The sequence below is a fragment of the Caretta caretta genome, chromosome 1 (genome assembly GCF_965140235.1).
Source record: "Caretta caretta isolate rCarCar2 chromosome 1, rCarCar1.hap1, whole genome shotgun sequence".
Classification (NCBI taxonomy): Eukaryota; Metazoa; Chordata; order Testudines; family Cheloniidae; genus Caretta; species Caretta caretta.
Window position 1 is genome coordinate 286,923,767 of NC_134206.1, and position 20,804 is coordinate 286,944,570.

The 20,804-nt window shown below is 37.6% G+C and overlaps 1 protein-coding gene across 6 annotated transcripts in view; it reads left to right on the forward strand.

The window, feature by feature from the left end:
* Positions 1 to 20,804, forward strand: part of ZFC3H1 (zinc finger C3H1-type containing) — a 58,866-nt gene that overhangs the window by 19,189 nt on the left and 18,873 nt on the right. For all 6 annotated transcript variants that reach the window (XM_048835773.2, XM_048835775.2, XM_048835777.2 and 3 more), the window contains 16 exons: positions 84 to 207; positions 2,493 to 2,584; positions 3,579 to 3,782; positions 4,609 to 4,773; positions 8,123 to 8,260; positions 8,765 to 8,883; positions 9,272 to 9,418; positions 10,214 to 10,388; positions 10,622 to 10,753; positions 11,542 to 12,087; positions 12,215 to 12,324; positions 13,541 to 13,672; positions 14,959 to 15,080; positions 16,639 to 16,740; positions 17,109 to 17,234; positions 18,052 to 18,235. In XM_048835773.2, coding sequence (XP_048691730.2) covers positions 84 to 207; positions 2,493 to 2,584; positions 3,579 to 3,782; positions 4,609 to 4,773; positions 8,123 to 8,260; positions 8,765 to 8,883; positions 9,272 to 9,418; positions 10,214 to 10,388; positions 10,622 to 10,753; positions 11,542 to 12,087; positions 12,215 to 12,324; positions 13,541 to 13,672; positions 14,959 to 15,080; positions 16,639 to 16,740; positions 17,109 to 17,234; positions 18,052 to 18,235 — 2,618 coding nt within the window. The remainder of the gene's footprint in view (positions 1 to 83; positions 208 to 2,492; positions 2,585 to 3,578; positions 3,783 to 4,608; positions 4,774 to 8,122; positions 8,261 to 8,764; positions 8,884 to 9,271; positions 9,419 to 10,213; positions 10,389 to 10,621; positions 10,754 to 11,541; positions 12,088 to 12,214; positions 12,325 to 13,540; positions 13,673 to 14,958; positions 15,081 to 16,638; positions 16,741 to 17,108; positions 17,235 to 18,051; positions 18,236 to 20,804) is intronic.

Sequence of the window (20,804 nt, forward strand, 5' to 3'; positions counted from 1 at the left end):
CAGTGTTAAAACAACTTTTAAAAAATGCAAATGCTGTAAGACATGCTAAATTAAAACACTTTTTTTTTTTTTTGTATGCGTAGTCTTCAGATAAAGACTTGAGATGGTCTTTAGATAAGCAATCTACTGATAGTGGAGGAGGGATTTATCAATATGACAACTATGATGAAGTTGCCATGGACACGGACAGTGAAACTAACTCACCAGGTAAGATTTATTTTCAATTGCTGACATGGTTGAAAAGTGTAATGATGAAAAATGGTTGGAATATTACCGTATATACTTGTTCATAAGCCGAATATTTTTGGTAAAAAAGTGATGCATCAAAGAGCGGGAGTCGGCTTATAACTGGGTCTACACCAAAATTTGATGATTTTAAACTCTATGAAATCATTGAAATTGAATATCTAATTCATTGTCGTTTTGTTTACCTGGGGCATCTGCAGGCATGGAGCCCCTCAGTTCCCTGTGGCCGCAGTTCACCGTTCCCAGCCAATGACAGCTGCAGGAAATGGCACTTCCCGCAGCTCCCATTGGCTGGGAATAGCGAACCGCAGCTACAGGGAACTGAGGGGCTCCATGCCTGCAGACACACCAGGTAAACAAAACGTCCCAACCCACCAACGGCTTATCCTGATGGGCCAGGAGCCAAAGTTTGTCAACCCCTGAAATATAGGGTCGGCTTATGAAAGGATCATATAGTTTTTACTGTTTTTACCTATCCATCTTGGGGGGTCGGCTTATTAATGAATGGGCTAATGAACGAGTATATACGGTACTTTACTGTTGGAGATTGTCCATTTCATATTTCTTCTGTCGTCTCAGAAGGGCTGTGTTCGTTTTGAGGACTGAAGTTGAATGGGTGGTAATTAAGGCTAAGATTTTTTTTGTCACGGATATTTTTAGTAAAAGTCACAGACAGGTCACGGGCAATAATGAAAAATTAATGGAAACCCATGACCTGTCCCTGACTTTTACTAAAAATATCCATAACAAAATGGGGAGCCTGGGCATCTGCTGGTGGGCTGGGAGCTCCAGGGGCTTCCACCACCCATGGGGGCTGGGAGCTCCTGGGTACCCCTCTGCTGGTGGCGCAGAGCTGCGGGGGTCGGTCCCCCTGTGCTGCCCGGAGCGGTCAGGATTGCCCCCACCGCCCGGGGCGGTCAGGAGCTGTGGGGGGGTCCGTGTGGGGGTTGGAAGCTGCGAGGGGGCTCCTGCCACCTGGGGCGGCTGGTGTACCCTGCAGCTCCTTGCCTCCACAGGTGGCTGGTGTACCCCACAGCTCCCAGCTGGCGCTGGCTGAAGTCATGGAGGTCTTTGGAAGTCACGGATTCCGTGACCAAATTGCAGCCTTCATAATAATGCCCTGCGGGTTTGAGAACTATGCCGTTTAAGAGGAACTAATTCTGTCCTGTTTTAAATCTGATTATTTTTTATATATCTTTGTATTCCCTAGGGATCCTCTAAAGGTCTTCAGGCTTACACTTAGACAAATATGATTAGAAACATCAAACTTGTTTATAAATTCACATGGAATCATGTAGAAATGGGGGTCCGCAGAACACGATGTGAAAGACTCTGTTGGCTACTTTCTAGAACCCTGTCCTGCACCTAATTTTCTCACAAACTTAAATAAAACTATTTCGGCGCTCCTTTTCCATCAGAAAATACAGTTAAAATTTAGAAACATTACCAATATTTCAATAACCGTAATTCTTTAACTGTGTTTACTCCTTTTATTCCATTGCTCTTCATCTTCTGATTTTATTTTCTTATTTTCCATATTATTATTATTTTTCCTTCTCGGCCAACTTCCTTACCCTCTGGCCTCTGTTCCCAGACTTTCTCAGTAGCTGCCTCTCTTAATCTTTCTACTGTCTGTTTTTAGAAGGACCACAGAACATACTGTTTCCAGGCATGCAAACTGTGACTCCTTCATATGGAAGGGCGGGCCTCTGAGGTTCTGGATCTACATATCCCAGTATTCAATACTCCTTGCGTTTCTTCCCTGTCTGGTGCTGAAGCCTTTGTGCATGTTGCATCTCCTTATTGCTGGTTGCCAGATCAGTTGGAATCTCTGCTGGGGCATGTAGTTTCAGAAAGCATGCATTTGTGAGTTAAATCAAACTGGACAGCAAAGATGGGTTTCACTTAGAGTGATGTTGTCTTTGAATATTTGAATACAAATTGTAAAGTTAATAATAAAAAAAGGTAGAAACATGGCATTGAGTAGTTCTGTGTGTCTTGTGTTCAGGTGTATATACTCCTCTTTTGATCTGGTCTCACCTACCAAAGTTGAGATGTAAATTAGGATCTTGCCTGTTTTCTCACTTTGCTTTATAGTCATGATTTGAAATGCAATTCGGTAACTTGCCTAGATTTTTAGTTGGTTAATTAAAGTATAACATGACTTAGAGTTGTGTTTGGTAACTGTTTAAGTTATTGTTGCTATTCTTCTTTCTTGAATTTAAATGTATCTCTCTTCGTTGCAGCTTCATCTCCAGTGCAGCCTCCTTTCTTTGACTGTCTGATGGGATATTTTCCTCCTCCAACGCCACCAGTTTCCTTGCCTCTTCCACCTCAGGTTACAGGAAATAATTTCAATTAATTTATTAGTCTTTTAAATTTTTCAGTTTTAATATATATTTTAGTTCTGTGCCTTAAAGAAACACTGTCTTGGACCCCACATTTATGTTGCATTAAAATATGTGAGAATTTCCTAATAACTTCTAACAAGTCTGCATACAGTAGTTCTTCCCAGGCCCTTTTGTGGTGCCATTGTGCCTCTGTATCTTTTTGCTGATCAGTTGTTCCCCCTCTGGTGTTGGGGTGACTGTACAGGAGACCCCCTTTTCCAGAGATCAACAAAACCAGACAATTCTTTCAATCTTTTCTGGGCTCAACTGTCTTTCCACCTTCTTTGCTGCTGGAGTTCTAATCAGTTCCTTCTCCTCTTGCATCACTACTTTCAGGTGTGTAGCTGAAGGGTAGGGTAACCCAGTCCCCACTCCCTCCTGGGCTCCGGTTCCCTGGCCCTATATACAAAATGTCTGTCCTCTCTAGCCTCAGTATTCCCCATCCAGGGACTAACACCTATTTTGGCTGTGTTGTAGACCCCTTATCCACCCAGTACCAGTCTCAATTAGACTCTGGTTGCCTTCTTACCTAGGAATTTTCCAGAAGCCTGCTATTCTCTGTCTTCCCCCTTCCCACTGAACATTTGCAGCTTTCATATCCTTCTTTGTGCCTAGTTGGTGCTTCTTCTTGGGACTAAAATCTCTGAATTCCTAGCCTTAAAGGGAATTGTAATAGAGCTGAAGGGACAAACCTTCAAAAGGCCACTGTTTCAGCACTTATTGTTCTCGTTACCTACCTCCTTTTTTGTAAATAGGAGCAATTTAACTCCAGCCTTTGATGTCACTGTTTAAGTCACTGCTGTTTGAATTGTAATATTAAACCGTGACCTGACCAGTTTAGTTCATGTCCTTTGTGACTTTTGGGATAATTTAGCAATGAAAGGTTTAGTTTAATTCTATTTGGTTTTCAGATTCTGTTTTTCTTTTTGTAATGCATTTCAGACCATGCAGCCGTTGAGCCAACTTTATGTGGAGGACGTTTCTTGTGTTTCTCTTGAGCCTCCTCCACCTCTCCCGCCTCTTCCACCTGAGGAACCTGAACAGCCACCCAAACCTCCATTTGCAGATGAGGAAGAAGAAGAAGAAATGCTGCTACGAGAAGAGCTACTCAAGTCTCTAGCTAACAAACGAGCTTTCAAATCAGAGGTAGTCCAGTAGTTTGTGAATATAGCCTCTAGATGGCAATCTTGAGCTTACTTTAAAGGTGACCTGCAAAGGGTGGAAAATATAGGATAGGTTTTTTTGCTCCTTTATGGCTGTATAAAACAATCCTGAATGAGTTTTAAACAAAATCTGCTTGGCTTACATTACAAATTACAGGTCTTGTCAAACCTGTTTTTGCTGGAGGACTGGTGGGATTATAACATTTCAAAGGACTAAAATTTGTACAGTTGAAGGGATTTTATTCACTGTTAAACTGTTTATTTGCTTAATACCTATTTAACAAACAATTAGAAGGAAGTTCTTTTTGTTAAAGCTTCAAACACTACCTACCCTGTCATTTGAAGGCTGAGAGAGCTCTTGCTTCACTTCAGTCCTCCAGCAAATGAGAGATGGACAGGACTTGACATTTCTAGTATTTCTGAGGTAAAAAACAAACAAAACTTATCCCCACCGCTCCCTGTGTTTGTAACGAAAATTAAACTAAACTGCCTATATGACCTCATAAAAGAGGCCACAAACCTATTTCCTTTGCAGATCAACTGTAAACAAGAGCAGGACCATTCTTGCCTAGTACACTTTTTGGCATCACTATGTAACTACACAAGTGGTGGTAGTTTATATTCGATCAGAAAATTGAAATATGTTCTGGTGGTATAGTGTCTCTGTTATAAAAATTTAGAGATGGCATAGGCACTAACATGCTAATATTTTTCAATTGTTTTTCATATAGAGCTGTACACCTTTTGAAACTCTTTTGATACAGTATACTGTTTTCCCCCCTGATTGGACTTTTTATTTCCTTCTGTAGGAAACATCAAGTAATAGTGGTCCGCCTTCACCTCCAGTTCCAAATAATTCCCAGCCTGTGCCAAGAAGCAATCTATCAGCAGTCAGTATTAATACTGTATCCCAGCCTCGGGTACAGAACACAAAGTTTGTTAGAGTACCGCGACCTCCACGAGCAGTAATCACAGTAAGGAAATAACTTCAATTTTCTTTTAGTAAGACCATCTTATGAACTAGTCTTAACTCATATGGTAAATTAGAATTAAAGGATCTTCTTATGCATAAAGGCATGTTATTTCCCTTGAAAATAATTTTGTGTTAGAGCAGTGATTAGGAACCTGTGGCATGTTGGGCCGTTCTCTTTCCCTTCATTGCAATGAAATATTTAATTCTCTGATACGTCTAAGAATTTATGGCTTTTCTGAGCTGGGAGAAGATGCAGTGGCCCTTCTTAAATAACCTTTTAAAATGAGCTAAAGTTTTTCCCTTTTTAGATTGGGGCGGGGGGAGGAGAATCCTGAGAAGATAAGATGCATGAAGCAAGCAGCAAATGTAATTTCATATATTTTTAGCAGTCTAGTGCAAAACGGTATAGCTGTCACTTAAACATTGTTTAAATTACCTTAAGTTACCTTTCACTAGGAATTTCAGACACTGAAGATTATTACCCTTTCCCGCTTTTAGCGTTCAGCATCTTATCGATTCAAAGCACTGTATGAGCATTTGAGCCATGGTCAAAGTTCACTGAGTCTGTGAGACAGACTCTTTAAATACTGTCCTGTTATTTGGTTTGGTATAATCTTACACGAAGTTAAAGATGAAGGGAGATGTTACAGGCAGAAGATGCTTGGATGTAGAAAATTTAAAAACCAAAACAGTGAAACCAGCGTTTTTAAGATGGAGGGGAATTAATGAGGCATAAGATTAGCACTAAATGGTCGAGGTAGTTCTGTTCTGACAGTTGGTTTATCTGGTATTTAATTATCAGAGTCCAGCTAGATATTATATAGTGGTTTTTTAATCCTATTTTAATGGCTCTGAGACATGGGTTCAGATCACGTCAGTATCTGATTTGTGGTGTCCATGATCTCTCTGAAGCACCTTTGAAGTGTTTCACTGCCTACATATTGTTTTGTAAGGAGAAGGGAGGACAGTACGGACGAAAGATAGAAGAGGCCTGACTACACTGATGTCATTTTGGTCAGAATTTACGGGAGCTTCTTAGTCTTCTGATTATAACCTCTCGTGTGCATCACACTCTTCGTTAGCTGAATTTACTTTAAAAAAATCTTATGCTATACCACTCTTTCAGATAACTTCAGCAGGGACAAGGTCATATTTCCCCCTCTTCTAGCGAACCTTTCCATCTCCTTAACGCTCTGTGTCCGCTGCCTACTTCTAACCTAATTTCAAACAATACAAGAGTAATTTGAGATACAAAGGGCCTCTGGCCTTTGTGCACATTATACATGTGATAATCAGTTGGCAGTTGCATGTGTTCTGTAAACTGTTCTTTTGGTAATTTTTTATGTAAATCTCATTTGAATCACTTTGTCAACTATTAGAGGATTTTGAAAGAGTTCTTTGTCCTATTGTCTTGAATTTCTCCTGGGTCAGATTTAATTCAACTGTTATGGTACAGAAACACAAAGAAAAATTGTACTAGTTAATGGGAGATGAATGCCAGTATTTAGCCTTTTTAATTGCAAGATAGCTTTTATCAGCTGTGATGATGGGCAGTTTTTAAAGGGTTGAGCAAGTCCTGATAAGTTTTTCTGTATACTCTAGTTAATGATTATTAGCTTAGTTATTTTTTACACTAATTAATTTAAAAATGATGGACGATATGTTTGTATATGCTTCAGCCTTGCTCATTTTTTAACAACTTTTCATTTTGCATAGCCATTCTAATTAAGTGTTTTGAGTTTTGAATCAACATAATGATGGAAAAATCACTCCATTTTCAGGCTTGTTAAAAGCCATTGCTTATTGTGAATGTGGTAGCTTAAGGTCTAGAACAGGAACACTTTCCTGTGTGTATTGAAGGAGGTGTGGCCAGTTTAAGGCCCCATCTACTCTTAAAACTTACACTGGCATAGCTATGTCAGTCAGAGTGTGGGGAAAAAAATACATACCCTAGCGACATAACTATGCTGACAAAACCCCCAGTGTAGCTGGAGCTATGCTGGCGAAGAATAGCTAATGTTATTCAGGGAGGTAGTGGTTCTACATCAGCAGAAAAACTCCTTCTGTTGGCGTACGCTATGGCTACAATAGGAGGCTATGCCTGCCTGGCATCTCCTAATAGTGTAGGTGTAGTGTATACGGGATAGATGCTCTGTAGTGTGTAGACAGCTGTAGGTATCTACAGCAGATCACTTGCATAGCTTCTTCTCTCCCTTCTACCCACAATAACTGTCAATTCTCATCACTCTTAGGGCCATTTTTTTTTTTTTAAATTGTTTGTCTTGTGGTATTCAGGGTTTTTTAAATTATTCTTTGAGTTCCTGAAATCATGAGACTGTGTTTTCTTTTTAAAAAGTAAGCTTCTTGTCCTCCTGGTTGCAGAGAAAAGTTTGAAAATGTGTACAGTCTGTACCCTGAAGGCTCAAAACACAAAAGACTGTTACAAGGAACTAAACATATGATTTAAAAATAATAATCCTAAATCATGATTTTTTGTGTATGCCTGACTAATGGTTTTTGAATGATTTTGGTTGGCAATGCTGCACCATGTTCTGGAACAATGTGTATATGATCCTGACATTACTACTGGGAGTGGTGGTAAAGGGAGAAGACAAACCGCTAATTTGTTCCACCCTACTGCAGCCCTGGAAGACTATATAAGATCACACTCCTCCCTATGCATGTTTCCACTTGCATTGAGAAGAATAGTAGAGTAAAAGTGACAAAATTAATGTCTTTTGCTTAGCTGCTCAAATTCGTGTTATTGCAGAAGTGGTATATGTAGGAAAGTGTAGTAATACATGCTTCGTATTTGGGATTTGTAACATATTGAAGGGACACGGCCCTGAGGTAGAGGATAAACATTACTCTCTAGCTGTCTAGCCTTGAATGAAATTTAATCATGCCTGTGTTAGGAGGAAGGGAGAGAATCAGCTGGAGAATGTAGGGTGAAGTTGCCTAGAACTGTACATGCGAAAATCTATTATTATTTGATCTACTCAGTCTTGAGTACCTAGTCTGAGTATGTGGGACTGGGACTAGAAAGATCACTGCATAGTATTAGCATAGACTTCCTTTGTGGCTTGCTGTTTTCTCTGCCTCCATTCTCGATTTGTAAAATTAAGATACTTTCCTACTTCACATGACTGTTGTGAGAATAAATCCTTTAAATGAGGCATTTGGAAGTTCTGGTAAAGGGAGCTTCATATATATGTACATAAAATACTAGAACTGATCCAGAATATAATTGGAGCAGGGTTAAAAGTGTTCACATAAAGCCTACGTTATAATGCATCACAGTTTTGCTTCTTTTGCCAGTAGGTATAAAAATAAGTACTTTGTCTCTGCAGCTTCCCAAGCATAAGTCAGTAGTGGTGACACTCAACGATTCAGATGATAGTGAATCTGATGGAGAGCCATCTAACTCTACTAATAGTGTATTTGGAGGACTAGAATCCATGATCAAAGAAGCAAGAAGAACTGCAGAGGTAAATGGTATATCTATTTATACATCTTAATTTTAGCACTTTTTAACCTCAGAATTCACAGCAAACCTTCCAGCAAGGGTCTGGAGATACAGGCATGTGTCAGAAACAGAAGAATATTGAGTGTGTTTCTATGGTACTGTGCCTGGGCTAGTACTTGTCCATTGTGTTGCAAGAATGATGTAAACTTGCTTTTGTTTTAGTTAAAAATAACCTCAGGATAAAACTTGAAGGTGTACTAATATGCTTCATTGAAAAATAAAACCCAAACACAGAACTCCAGGTTGTGGCAGGTAAGAAAAGGGGCTGCTAATTGACTATATTTGGCTTTAAAAACCTTGTACTCACTGTGTAATCTGTTAATAACTACATCTTAAAGCTTTAAACTTAAAGAAAAATGTAATTGCCCCTTAAATATAGTATGGCTTCTGCAAACATTTGCATTTAATTTGGTGTGTGGGAAGTGTAATATTGGCATATTTTGATTAAGCTCTCTTCTTATAACAGGCCTCAAAACCCAAAGCACCTCCAAAATCAGAAAAAGAAAATGATCCTATGAGAACCCCAGAGGCCTTACCAGAAGATAAGAAGATTGAATATCGACTCTTAAAAGAAGAGATTGCCAGGTGCGTTGGTGTTTCAGTGTAATAGCACAGCTTTGGAGAACCTATATTTTGATTTTAAGCCATACCAGTAACCAGTCCTTTTAATTCTGACAAAAAGATGTTGAATTAAAGATCAGTAGAATTAATCTGAAGTGCTTCCTTAGACTGTAAAAATAAACTGGCTTTTTTTTAGATTCTTTTTAGTAAGATTATTCAGTATATGAACTGCTTGGAAACAGTTCCAGCTACAAAAATCTACCTCTTACTTGAAATATAGCCATATTACTTTCTGTAAAGCTCTGCTCCTTTTTTGTGTTCTGGGAGTATATGCTGTCAGAAGACATAATGTGTAGCTAGTTGCAATTGCTGGATATTCCATGTGTTTTGTTTTTTAATGTGTCTGTTTTAGTCGAGAGAAGCAGCGCTTAATTAAATCTGATCCATTGAAGAACGGTTCATCTCCTGCAAACTCTGATGGTGAAGTCGATGGGGTTGGTAGAATAGCAATAGTTACAAAACAAGTTACAGAAGCAGAAGCAAAACTTAAGAAGCACAAGTAAGTTCTTCAGTATGATGTAAACCACACTGAGCTTGTTTAGGGGGGATGAAAGGTGAAAATATTCATGAATATGTAACTTCAATACAATAGGGCTGGATTAGCCACTGCTTTGCACCTTATGTTGTCACTTCCTGCTTTACAAAATGAGTGTGTTGTAATGCCACCATCACAGTACTCCACAGCCCTCTTTCCTGCTCTCCGATCTTTGTGGTTTGAAACTTTGGTTCTAGGCCTCCAACTGAATTGCTCTGGATTTAGTGTCCAGTTGTAGCACAAGTACTATTTTTCTCTTTCCCTGCCCTTCCTGCCAGGTCTAAGTGCTGCTCTTTTTGAAGCAGCAGCTTCTTGTCTTGAGGCAACCTCTGTTCTGCATCTTCTTGCCCTCCACTAAAGTATAAACCTACCTGAGAAGAGGGCTCAGCTGCGGAAATGGGAGCAGAATTTTTGGTGCCCTTAAATATCTAAAGCTATCAACAAAATATTTTTAAGATTTGCCATTTTCTCATCGGACTACCATATTTAAAGTGATGTCATTGACTAAATCTGCCCATTTAGTATATCTATTGTAGATTACCCAGCTGTATTGCCCATGCTTGCCTGTCTCATGGGATGTTATATACTTAATGTTTGTTTGCAGAATAGTTTGAGTTAATTTAATGAAAGGTACTGTTGAAAGTGATTGGTTGGCTGTTGCTACAAATTAAGAAGTTTGGGATTCAAAGTGGTAGTTTGTAATTCTGTGCCATTTTGGTCCTTGGTAAAATGTGTTTAAACCAACTTTTTAATTTTTAGACTTCTGTTAATGAAGGATGAATCTGTTTTGAAACATCTCCTGCAGCAAGAAGCAAAGAAGAGAGAATCTGTTCGAATTGCTGAAAATAAGATTGCCAAACTTGCTGAGCAACTGCAAGCAACTGAAAAGATTTTGGATGTTAATAGGGTGTTTTTGAAGAAGCTTCAGGAACAAGTAGGTTTGAACTTTGTCAGGAAAAAAAAATTGTTCAATTTATTTTCTATCACTATGTGAACTTTCATATTTTTGGAGTTGTGCAAATTCAGTTCTTGGAAGTATGTGGCTTTATTTGTACTGTGCAACATATTAATTCATTTAGCTGTGTCTGAATTTTGTCAAATCAAACTTTTTATTGGTAGAAAGTGCATGTTTTCTTGAAGTGCTAAAATATTTTTTTCTCTTTTCAGATTCACAAAGTTCAACAACGAGTTACAGTGAAGAAAGCTCTGGCGTTAAAATATGGAGAAGAGCTTGCTCGAGCAAAAGCAGTGGCAAGTAAAGAAATTGGAAAACGAAAACTGGAACAAGATCACCTTGGAGTAAGTCAGTCACATAAACTTGCACCATTCTTTAGTCAAAAAGCAATAATAACTTTGTTTAGCTAACTTCAGTTCAGAATCTTCAAATAGAAGTTTAAATGGAAAAGTATTTTAAAAGGTGAACTGTGAAGAAAAAACATCTCCTACGTTGTAATATAGAAGCTCTCTGAAAGTTTGTTCCAAAAGTCTTTTCTGTTGGATTTTTACATTAGAAGTGTTAGGGTTTTACTTCCATCTCTTTGCTGGAGAAAACGAATAGTACTGTAATAAGATTCTGGCCTGAGCTATGTGGGGAAGGATTCCTGCATGTTGGTGACATCACTATTCAGCTCCTTCAAAGATTTTGCCCAAGCTGTCCAGCTGAGACAAGTAAGTGAGGATCTGATATTACTAATCTGAAAAACAAGATGAAGAAGGCAATTTGGAAGAAAAACAAAGCTCTGAGACAATTTGAGACAGTTTTTTGTAAGTTATATTTTTTCTTTGTTTTCCCTTTGTTATATGTATTTGCTTTGCATTTTATGGTTAAACTTTGGTAACCCAAATTTGTGTGTTAAAGATTTATAGAGTGGTGTAGACTAATTTAATAGAAAAACCAGCCAACATTCCAGTGGAATTGTGGCAAATTATGTTGTGGTTTTCCTGCTGTTTTGTTTACGTTTTCAGGCAAGAGTTTAAAATATGTACTTCTAACCTGAGTCAAATGTTTTACCCTGTTTCATTACCCTCTTATCAGTATTTCAGTAAATGCAAAGAGATATTAAGGGATTTTTTTTTTTTCTTTGTAGCCAAGCAAAATGTTGAAATTGGATCATTCCCCTGCATCAAGTCCAAAAAAACATTCAGCAGAATTGATTGCATTGGAGAAGAAACGACTACAGCAACTGGAGTATGAGTATGCTCTAAAGATTCAGAAACTTAAAGAGGCCCGTGCACTTCAAACCAGGGAACAACCGAATATTACTCCAAATGCAGAAGAGGAATCTGAATTTGTATTACCTCAGCCATCACTTCATGACCTTACACAAGACAAACTGACCCTAGACAGTGAAGAAAACTATTTTGATGATGAAATTTTGTCTAACTCAAACAGAGAACGAAGGAGATCTTTCAGAGAATCCAGTTCTTTTACTAAACCGAATCTTAAGCACATGGACACCCCCAAACAAGAAATAAACAAACTTTCTAAAAAAGCAGTGGAGGAACCTGAACTTTTTCTTGGGTTGAATATTGATGAACTGAAAAAACTTTATGCTAAAGCTGACAGCTTGAAAGAACTGCTTATAAAAAGTACTGCCGTTATGACTTCTAAGAAAGAGTTTTTATGTGGTCAGGTAAACTTGTGCCTCAACTCCTTTTTTTTAATACTTAACTTGTAAGTACATTATGATGATTTGTCTTTTTTATGAAGACTAGGTTTTTGCTGTATTATAATTCTTTAAATGTATATTTGTTTCCTAGGAAATTTTGGTAGATATGGATATTGTTACGGCACAAAGTAAACAAACTGAAGTGAGACCATTTCCATTTGGGCCATATCATAGTCCCCTTCTAGTTTTTAAATCCTACAGGTATGAAGATTATATTAACTGTGTGTGTGTGTGTGTGTGGCTTCTTTGTGTATGGAATATTTTAATTGCTTTCAGTGCTCTCTCTTTATTTCTTCTTACAAGTTGTCTAATGCCAAAGGTAAGTTTGGCTTAAGAACAGCTTTTGTAACCTTAGCTTGGGATTCCATTCTTTGGAAGATTTGACATTTTAAAGTTCTGTGTGGTATGATAAACTTTTAAGCATGATACGTAAAACCTAACTTTCTTAAACCAAAAGTTGTCTTAAAATTATTTTTCTGCTTCAAAGAAACAGAAAACTTATCTCTAGAGACTTAATTATGTCTTCATTCATTACCTATAGGCCCCATTTTGGAGCAGCAAGATGGACCTAAAGTCTATGGCACTTCAGTTCCATAAATTGAATTCTGTGCTAGATTTAAGCAGATTCTAAAATCTGGATGATTACGCTGAATTACATGCAAAAATTTAACACCAGCAGTGCAGTACTCCTTGTATTTGTTTTATATTAGCTCGTATATTACACTACCCCTAAATTTACAGTGTGCTCTAGATTTTTGTATTACAGCATTGTAATACAGTGGGAAGGCAGAAGCTGAAGGATAACATTCTTACAGGAGCAGCTTTGCTATGCTTTTAATATAGTACAGACTGTGGTGATTACCTTACCATACTAGAAATTGACAAACTTAAAACGCTGTAATAGTTTAGCATCAAATTTTATATTAAAGGAAAAACCACCAAAAAACATCTGGCTAATAAGAGTCAGCTCATACTGAGTTTCTGTGCACCTGTTCTGGAGGCTCTCTGATATTGAGCTTTTAGTACTAGGCTTCTGAGGTTATTTAATCCCCAGCAATCTGCTTTACAGCTCTGCTTGATGCCAGTTAAGTAAGTGAAAGAGCACAGGTCTCTCAGGTTCACATTAGATCTTAACTCTAATATGTAACTCTCCCTACAGTGTGTGCATTAATTCCCCATGTGCATGTAATGAGGTTTGGTGAATGAAGGGAGAGCAGGATATTGGAATAGAAATCTATGCGGACTGAGAGAACTGTACTGTGTTGCCTTTAGTAGGTCAGCTGTACTCCAGTCAGCCTTTCAGAAATGCAAGATACTTCTGGAAGCAAAATACAATTCCTTTTTATTTATTTATATTTAAAACTGCTTTTCTGTTTGTCTACCAGGGATTCACATCATATTTTTTTTCTTTCTTTAGGTTTAGCCCCTATTTTCGAACCAAGGAAAAGCTTTACCTCAGTTCAGTATCCTACAGCAATATGATTGAGCCAAAACAGTGTTTCTGTCGTTTTGATTTAACAGGCACGTGTAATGATGATGATTGTCAGTGGTGAGTCCCTTTCAGTCTTATTCATTTGTCCCAAATCTCTGTTGCAGAGTTTACTGCTGCCAAGAGGTGAAAATAGACATGTCTGATTCTTAACAAGGTCTGTGTGCATGATGTGCTATAGCCTTCCATTAAAAACTTGCCTGTGTAAGTTCACTTGGCAGGAAGAAAATCAGTGTGCCAATTCCCTGGAGGGAGAGCTCTTATGTCTAAACTTGGAAAAAGAAAGATTGCTTGAGTTTTCGAGGATTTTGTTCACCATTATGTCAGATCCTGCGGGGTGTCCTTTAGGCTCTTTTTGTATCCAGATGGGAACTCTCTTGTATCGTAATTACAGCAGAGTCTTTTATTACCTGATGTAACAGTGGATGAGGAAACATACTATTTAGCACACTATAAATAAATTAGTAACATCTATAGCATGGTGTATTATGGAATTATTTAATAAAAGATCCTATTGTAATGCAAGAGATCAGTTTAAAACTGCTTTGGAAGAACTGCATTAAAATCTGTATACTTTGAAGCCACATCATTAAATGGTGTTTACGGTTATATTAACAATAGCCTGTTGCTTGCCTACCATGCCTCTTGAGCCATTGGAACCTCTCAAATGATGAGATTGATCTAACTTTTAAAAAAAAAAGAGGGGGGGGGGAAAAAGGAAGTAGTGTATTGATTCACTGACTCTGGGTATATAATCTGTAATCAAGAGCAACTGGATTATTTCTGAGAGGAATTCTACCAATACACAAGTGCATGAGACTCCCAACTCGTGTTATCTTTTGGAGGAATATCATATGAACAGACCTACTATTTTATGTTAAGATTATTCTCCTTTACTAGAAGTAGTGCACATCTATTCCTTGTACAGGGTGGTGAGACTGTACGCAGGATACCTAAACTAGTCTACACAAACATACACTGAACTAACAAAATCAGTTTTAATTGGTACCTTTTGTTACTTCAGTGCAAGTGTGTATTTTGAAGTGTGGTCCACACATAGACTTGTACTGAAATAACAAAAGGGGTGAATTAAAACTGTTAGTTATTTTATTGCAAGTTTGTGTTTAGACAAGGCCTAAAAGCATACTTGTTCGTTAGTAGACATTTCAGAGCACCTTAAACATTGTGCTTCATAGACATCTTTTCACTTCAATTTTTTGTTGGTTTCTCTGCTTCAGTAGGGTTTAAGTAACACTTGCTGATTGTGGCCCTGATGTTAAATCTTTACTTTGGTGATATTTTGTTGTCTGAGAACAACTTAGTCTAACTTTTTTTTCTCTTTTTAGGCAGCACATGAAAGATTGCACTGTTAACCGAAAGCAGCTGTTTCAGGACATTCTTTCTTATAATTTAGCTTTGATTGGCTGTTCAGAAAAAAGCACTGATGAGGAGATCAGCATTGCAACAGGTTTTTAAGTCTGTTTCCTACTGAATGTAAAACTGGGAATTTTTTTTTTCCAAAGGGTAGCTTTTATTTTCATTAGAAGTTCTAGAATTAAAGAATCATTACAGTCTTTCTAGTGGTCATTGTATACATTGTAAAATATTTTTGTATGGAAAAGTGGAAAGCCATTTTTGAGTCACAGTCCATAGTAAATTTCTCAGTAGTAGACAGTAACTCCTGTATTCAGGAAAAATTCCTTCTTTATTCAGGAGAAAATTCTCCCTAATTTCACTGGGCATTTCATTCAAACAAGAAATGAAGGAGACAAGATTTCATGGGTGGACAGTGGAAACCTTCCTTACCTTCCTTTTTTATTGCTTATATACATAACGTAATGGGATGTTGTACTTATTAATGGAACTAGGTATAGTGTGAATAGGCACCAGGAAAGCTTCCTCCACAATCCAGGCACATAATCATATTCTAATCTATTCTCAGGGCTAGATTTAATGATGATTATTTTGTGCCAAAGTGTACAAAATCATCCTGGGATCTAGGATGAGACACACTCTTCTCTAGAGATCAGTCCTTTTTAAGCCCAGTTCTCTAGAGATAGGATTGATGATTATGTAATTTTGCCACTTAAATGGGTTAAAGTTGGATGGGTAAAATATTCTAAATATTAATGTTTTTAAACTTAATAATGGAGTATTGGTATACACATCTTTTAAATTGAAAAATGAAGCAAGATTTCTTGTTAAATCCTGTAATACACTCTCTGTTGATACTTCTGTTTTGCCATGCCAAAAAGCCTGAGATAAACAGTTGGTTTTAAAAAGCAGAATGATGTAGATCATATATACTACTAAGAAACTATTGAGCCAGATGTCATTTTTTAAAATCCAGATACGGTTTTGGAGACTGTGAAATTGTGCGAATTTGAGGGATGGTCTAGGGTTCAGTAGAGAAATTGATTTCTTAAACATCATTATGATTCTAAAAAAGTATCTGTTTTTTACTACCACCATGTTGGATTGTCATTTTGGATAGCGGATGTGTACTGTTCAGTTTCATTTTTCCAGTTCCCTTAATTAAATGCAAGGGGAAGAGCTTAAATCAGGGTCTAAAGACCTGGGAAAAGTGATGAAGTTCTGTGTTCCTTTCCCCTCCCCCAGATGCCTCTTCTGCATCTTTGAGGAGTAATGGGATGAAAGTAACACAAGAAAGTCAGACTGGAAAAATCAGAAAGAAATTTCTGTTTGTGAGATGTAATCTGTAGCGGTGGCCTAGAAAGCACCTATGGAAACTCCCTTTTTTAAGGATATTTACAAGTAGACGAGACCAAAGCACTAGAAAATGTACTGCAGGAATAATCTTGGGGGGATAAAATGGCCTAATATATCTTTTTCCAATTTTTGACTTCTATATCCAGCCACACTTGATAACTTGAAATGATCAGCACTGAAATAATGGTGGTGATATTTATATTTTCATTATTCTTTCTGCTGAGATTATCTCTTTTGTTATAATATTTCATAAATTTATAGCATCTAGTTATATTGTAATCTTGGTCTCATTTTAGAAAAATATGTAGAAAAACTTTTTGGTGTAAACAGAGATCGAATGTCAGTGGATCAGATGGCCGTTCTTCTTGTTAGCAATATCAATGAGAGTAAAGGTCACAGTAAGTAACTTGTTTGATACTATTAATAAAACAGTCTGTTATATTATAGCGTTAACATTGCGTATGAGCTTGACAAATTCTTACAATAGTATTGTAAAGAGAAGATTTGCTTACTCTATTTAAGTTTATTGCACTGAAACATATGGTTATGGTCTTCTGTCTTTAAGCTTCTTTTTGTTATAAGGTAAAAATTTCAAAAGTGACTTGTGCACTCAGGAACCTAAGTCTCATTGAAAGTCAATGGAATCTATACTTCTAAGACGCTTAAATGCTTCTGATAATTTTACCTAAAATGACTGACTTTGAACAAAAATACATTGGTTTGTGGCTGCAAAACAAACAATTTCTTTTCTTCTGTTTGGTTACAGCACCTCCATTTACAACTTGGAAAGACAAAAGGAAATGGAGACCTAAGTACTGGAGAAAACCTGTTTTAGATAGTAGTAGTAGCAGCAGCAGTGAGGAGGAACAATCTCTGGGAACTATTAAATATGGTAAGGCAAAATTGTGTTGTGCATTAGAAATAACTAATATTGGGGGAAGGGGGCGGGGAGTTGCAAGCACTTACTCAGATAAAGCATGACTTTACTTCAGTATATGATCCATTTATGTACTCCACGCATAAGCTTGACTACCTTCTCCTCATTTGCCTGTTCTTTATTCTAGGATGATTAAATCTATGTATATCCATTTAAAAATAAATAATTTAAAGTCTTAGTGGGAGCTGTTGTTCCCTTCTTTTGCAAGGAACCTGCTAGAATGTTCTAGAGCATCTGAGATTGGCGCATGCTTCGCAGGGCATAGCTCTAGAACTAGTTTACCTGTGCCTTAAGATATCAAAAATCTTAGTCGTTACAGAGATTTCCCACATGATTTGTGCAAATGGCACAACCAACACCCCCCCCCCCCCGAGTGAATCCTGCAGAAGGATCTTCAGAGGATCAGACTTGTTTTGTGATGAACTTTCTCCTATGAGCTCTGCCTCACTCTCAGTGCTGTCCTATAAGTTATCCCTAACCAGTATGATCCTGCAAAAGCAGTCCTCTAACACTTCCTTTTTCCAGTTTTCACATTTGAACTACTGCCAGTTTTTTGTGCCGTACTTACTGCTTCTTTCCTGCTTTAAAGAGAGAGTACTTTTACCTTTTTCTAAATGTGGTGGGTGGTTATTGTATTTGAAAGGTATCCTGACATTCACTTGGGAATTCTGTTTGATGGTGTTTTCCCTCATCTTAAATATACGATTAGTTAGTTCAAGTTCCACTGTGAAAGGTAATCTGCATGCTGAACAGAGACACTTTATTCTTCCAGCCCATCCTGTACAACACAAAACAAATGTTCGAGCTTTGGATGCTGTTGTGACTCCTGATGATGTCAGATATTTCACAAATGAGACTGATGATATTTCTAATCTGGAGGCGAGTGTCCTCGAAAACCCCTGTGATGTACAGCTTTGGATTAAACTTGCATACAAGTACTTGAGTCAAAATGAAGGGTAGGTTTTTATCTGTAGGCAAACAAATCTGTTGCCCTTTTATATTTTTTGGTTGATGCTTTTCACCTGTGCTACTGTAATCAGATTTCCTTCCTGGTGTCAAAGGACCCTTTGTTTCTTTGACAAAGCCACAAATACCTTTTATTGCTTAAAAGCAGTTAGAAAAAACTTCAGATTAGATCTCTTGCTGTACACAGTCCAGTGCATGAGTAATAAATTATATATTTAACTCCAGACAGGTTTTATTTCAGAGTGGAAGTAGTTGAAATGGGAATTAGTAAAGGAGTAATCACTTTAAAAAATACACAGTTTATAAGATTACAGTGGAATAAATGTGTCCAGTTCTACGAATTTTTACATCAAGGTAAGTAGGATAGAGGGAAACACTGATTTTAAATCTGCCTTTGGAATGTTTGGGATGGCATTCTAAGACAACATGTAGTCAAGGTGCTTTAAGATGACCCACTAGAGTAAGAACTGCCAGGTGTTTTGCAGTTTTTAATCCATGTGGAGTACGTGGGGAAAATGGTAACCTAACTCCAGTGTGTTTTTCATGTTGTAATTTTCTTGCCTTTGGAATTCTTAAGTAACTAAGTTTTTTTCATTTTCCTTAACTGATAGGAATTAGAGAATCAATATGTTTTTTTATGTTATGGTAAAAGCATCCCAGTAGCAACTTGGTCACTTAGGTTGAGTAGGCTGTTTCATTCTAAGTTTCTTAAATCATAAACTGTTCTGGAATGAGATTGTCTCTTCATGTGTGTTTGTGTAAGCCATAGCAAAAGAGACCCTCATCCTGACTCAGGCCTCTGGATACTACTGTACTATAAATATTTAATAAGCTTCCCTTTTCAGAAGTTTTTTCAGACATATACATTCTTCAGGATTAAATTTTCTGTCTAAATGTGAATTATTTTGGAAATCATGGACAAAATTTAGCACTTCATTCCTTAGTATCAGCACATGAATATACCTCTTCCTCCACGCTTAAAGAAAAATCTTGATTTTTGAGCTCTACAATTTCAAATTTGGTGTGTGTGTAATCTTCAATGAGGAATTTATGCCTTATCAGTTTGGGAGCCAGTACTTGATTATAATGAAGTGAAAATAGCATCATGTGAAATATGTAACTTACCAAATTAAGTATGTAGTTTTAATTATCCAGATATGTGCAAGCCTGCACATGTATGGATGTATATTTCAAATAGCATGCATGTTCTGGTGTATGAACATTTGGGTTTTTGCAAATTTCCTTGAAAAATAAACTTAAAATTCAGTGCAAAAAAAGTTAATTTAAACAAATCAAGAAATTTAGTCTTCAAAATTTAACGTTTAGATAACCACAACAACTGCAGTTGAGCCCCACCTACCGCATTGTGTGGGTTTGTGTTATGTATACTTTGGCCTAACCTAACCACTTACTGAGTTCAATAAAAACTCACCAGGCACATCCCAGCAGAGGAGTTACTACTGTTGGAATCAAAACTTTGAATTTCGTTAACTTGTTAATGCTAGGATGGAGTATTTTAACAAGCTTCTGTATTGACTGTAATTGCAATATGAACAGTGGGTACAAAGCTGGTTTACGTGAGGAAGTACAGTGATTCACAACCTCTGTATCAGTGCTTGCCAAACTGAGAGATTCATGGGGGAGCCATGAGCATTTGGGGAAAATTTTTTAATCAGTGTTCCCCCCCTCCTCCCCCCGCCCAATTAACTGACTATTAGATGAGGCTTAAAAAATCACCTTCATCTTATCTATTGGTGTGCACTAATGGTTTTCAACCCACTAGGGGACCACAGATTATGTCTAAGATTTCCAAAGAGGTCTGCACCTCCACCTGAAAATTTTTAGGGGTCTTCAAATGAAAAAGGTTTGAAAACCACTGGTCTGCTCCTAAAGTTACTCCTGTTTCCGGAACTGGGAGCTTCTCTGTGCCCTCTGGTCCTGCAGGGGGCCTTTAGCACAGAGACTCTGCTGGGGGGAAGCACTGAGCAGGAAGACTCTCAACTGGAAGTCCTGCTGGCGTGGAGGGCAAAGAGACTTCCAGTGCTAAAAGCAATAGCATTCACAGATAAGGGAGGGGAAATGAAGGAGAGATAGGTGCATCTTTTTATAATGGAGTGACTTTTACCAAGGGCTAAGCCTACATGTAGCAAACATTCAGCTGAAGAAGGTGATGATTTAAATCAAGTTAAACGGAAAAGGAAGAAAAGTAGATGTTGTGATAGTTACGTTGTTTGGATGTTCATGTTTTGATGTGACTGTGGAAAGTGCACGACAACAATAGGTGTCATTTGCTTAAGTGTTAGTAAATGAAAGTATGAGGCCAGGGAAACCAAATACGAGTAGCAATTTTTTTTTCCCCTTAAGAAAGAGGAAGAATTTAAGTGGCAAAAATAGTTGCTGCTAAAGAAGCAGTTCCTCAGAAAGCCTTTGAAGAAACTCCTGTTGTGACCATGTGAATTCCAAAATGCAAACAAGCACACACCCTTAGCAAGACCCTTATATTTCCAAAAGAAACAGATGTGTATAAAATTATGATTAGGGAACAAGCAGCCATAGCAC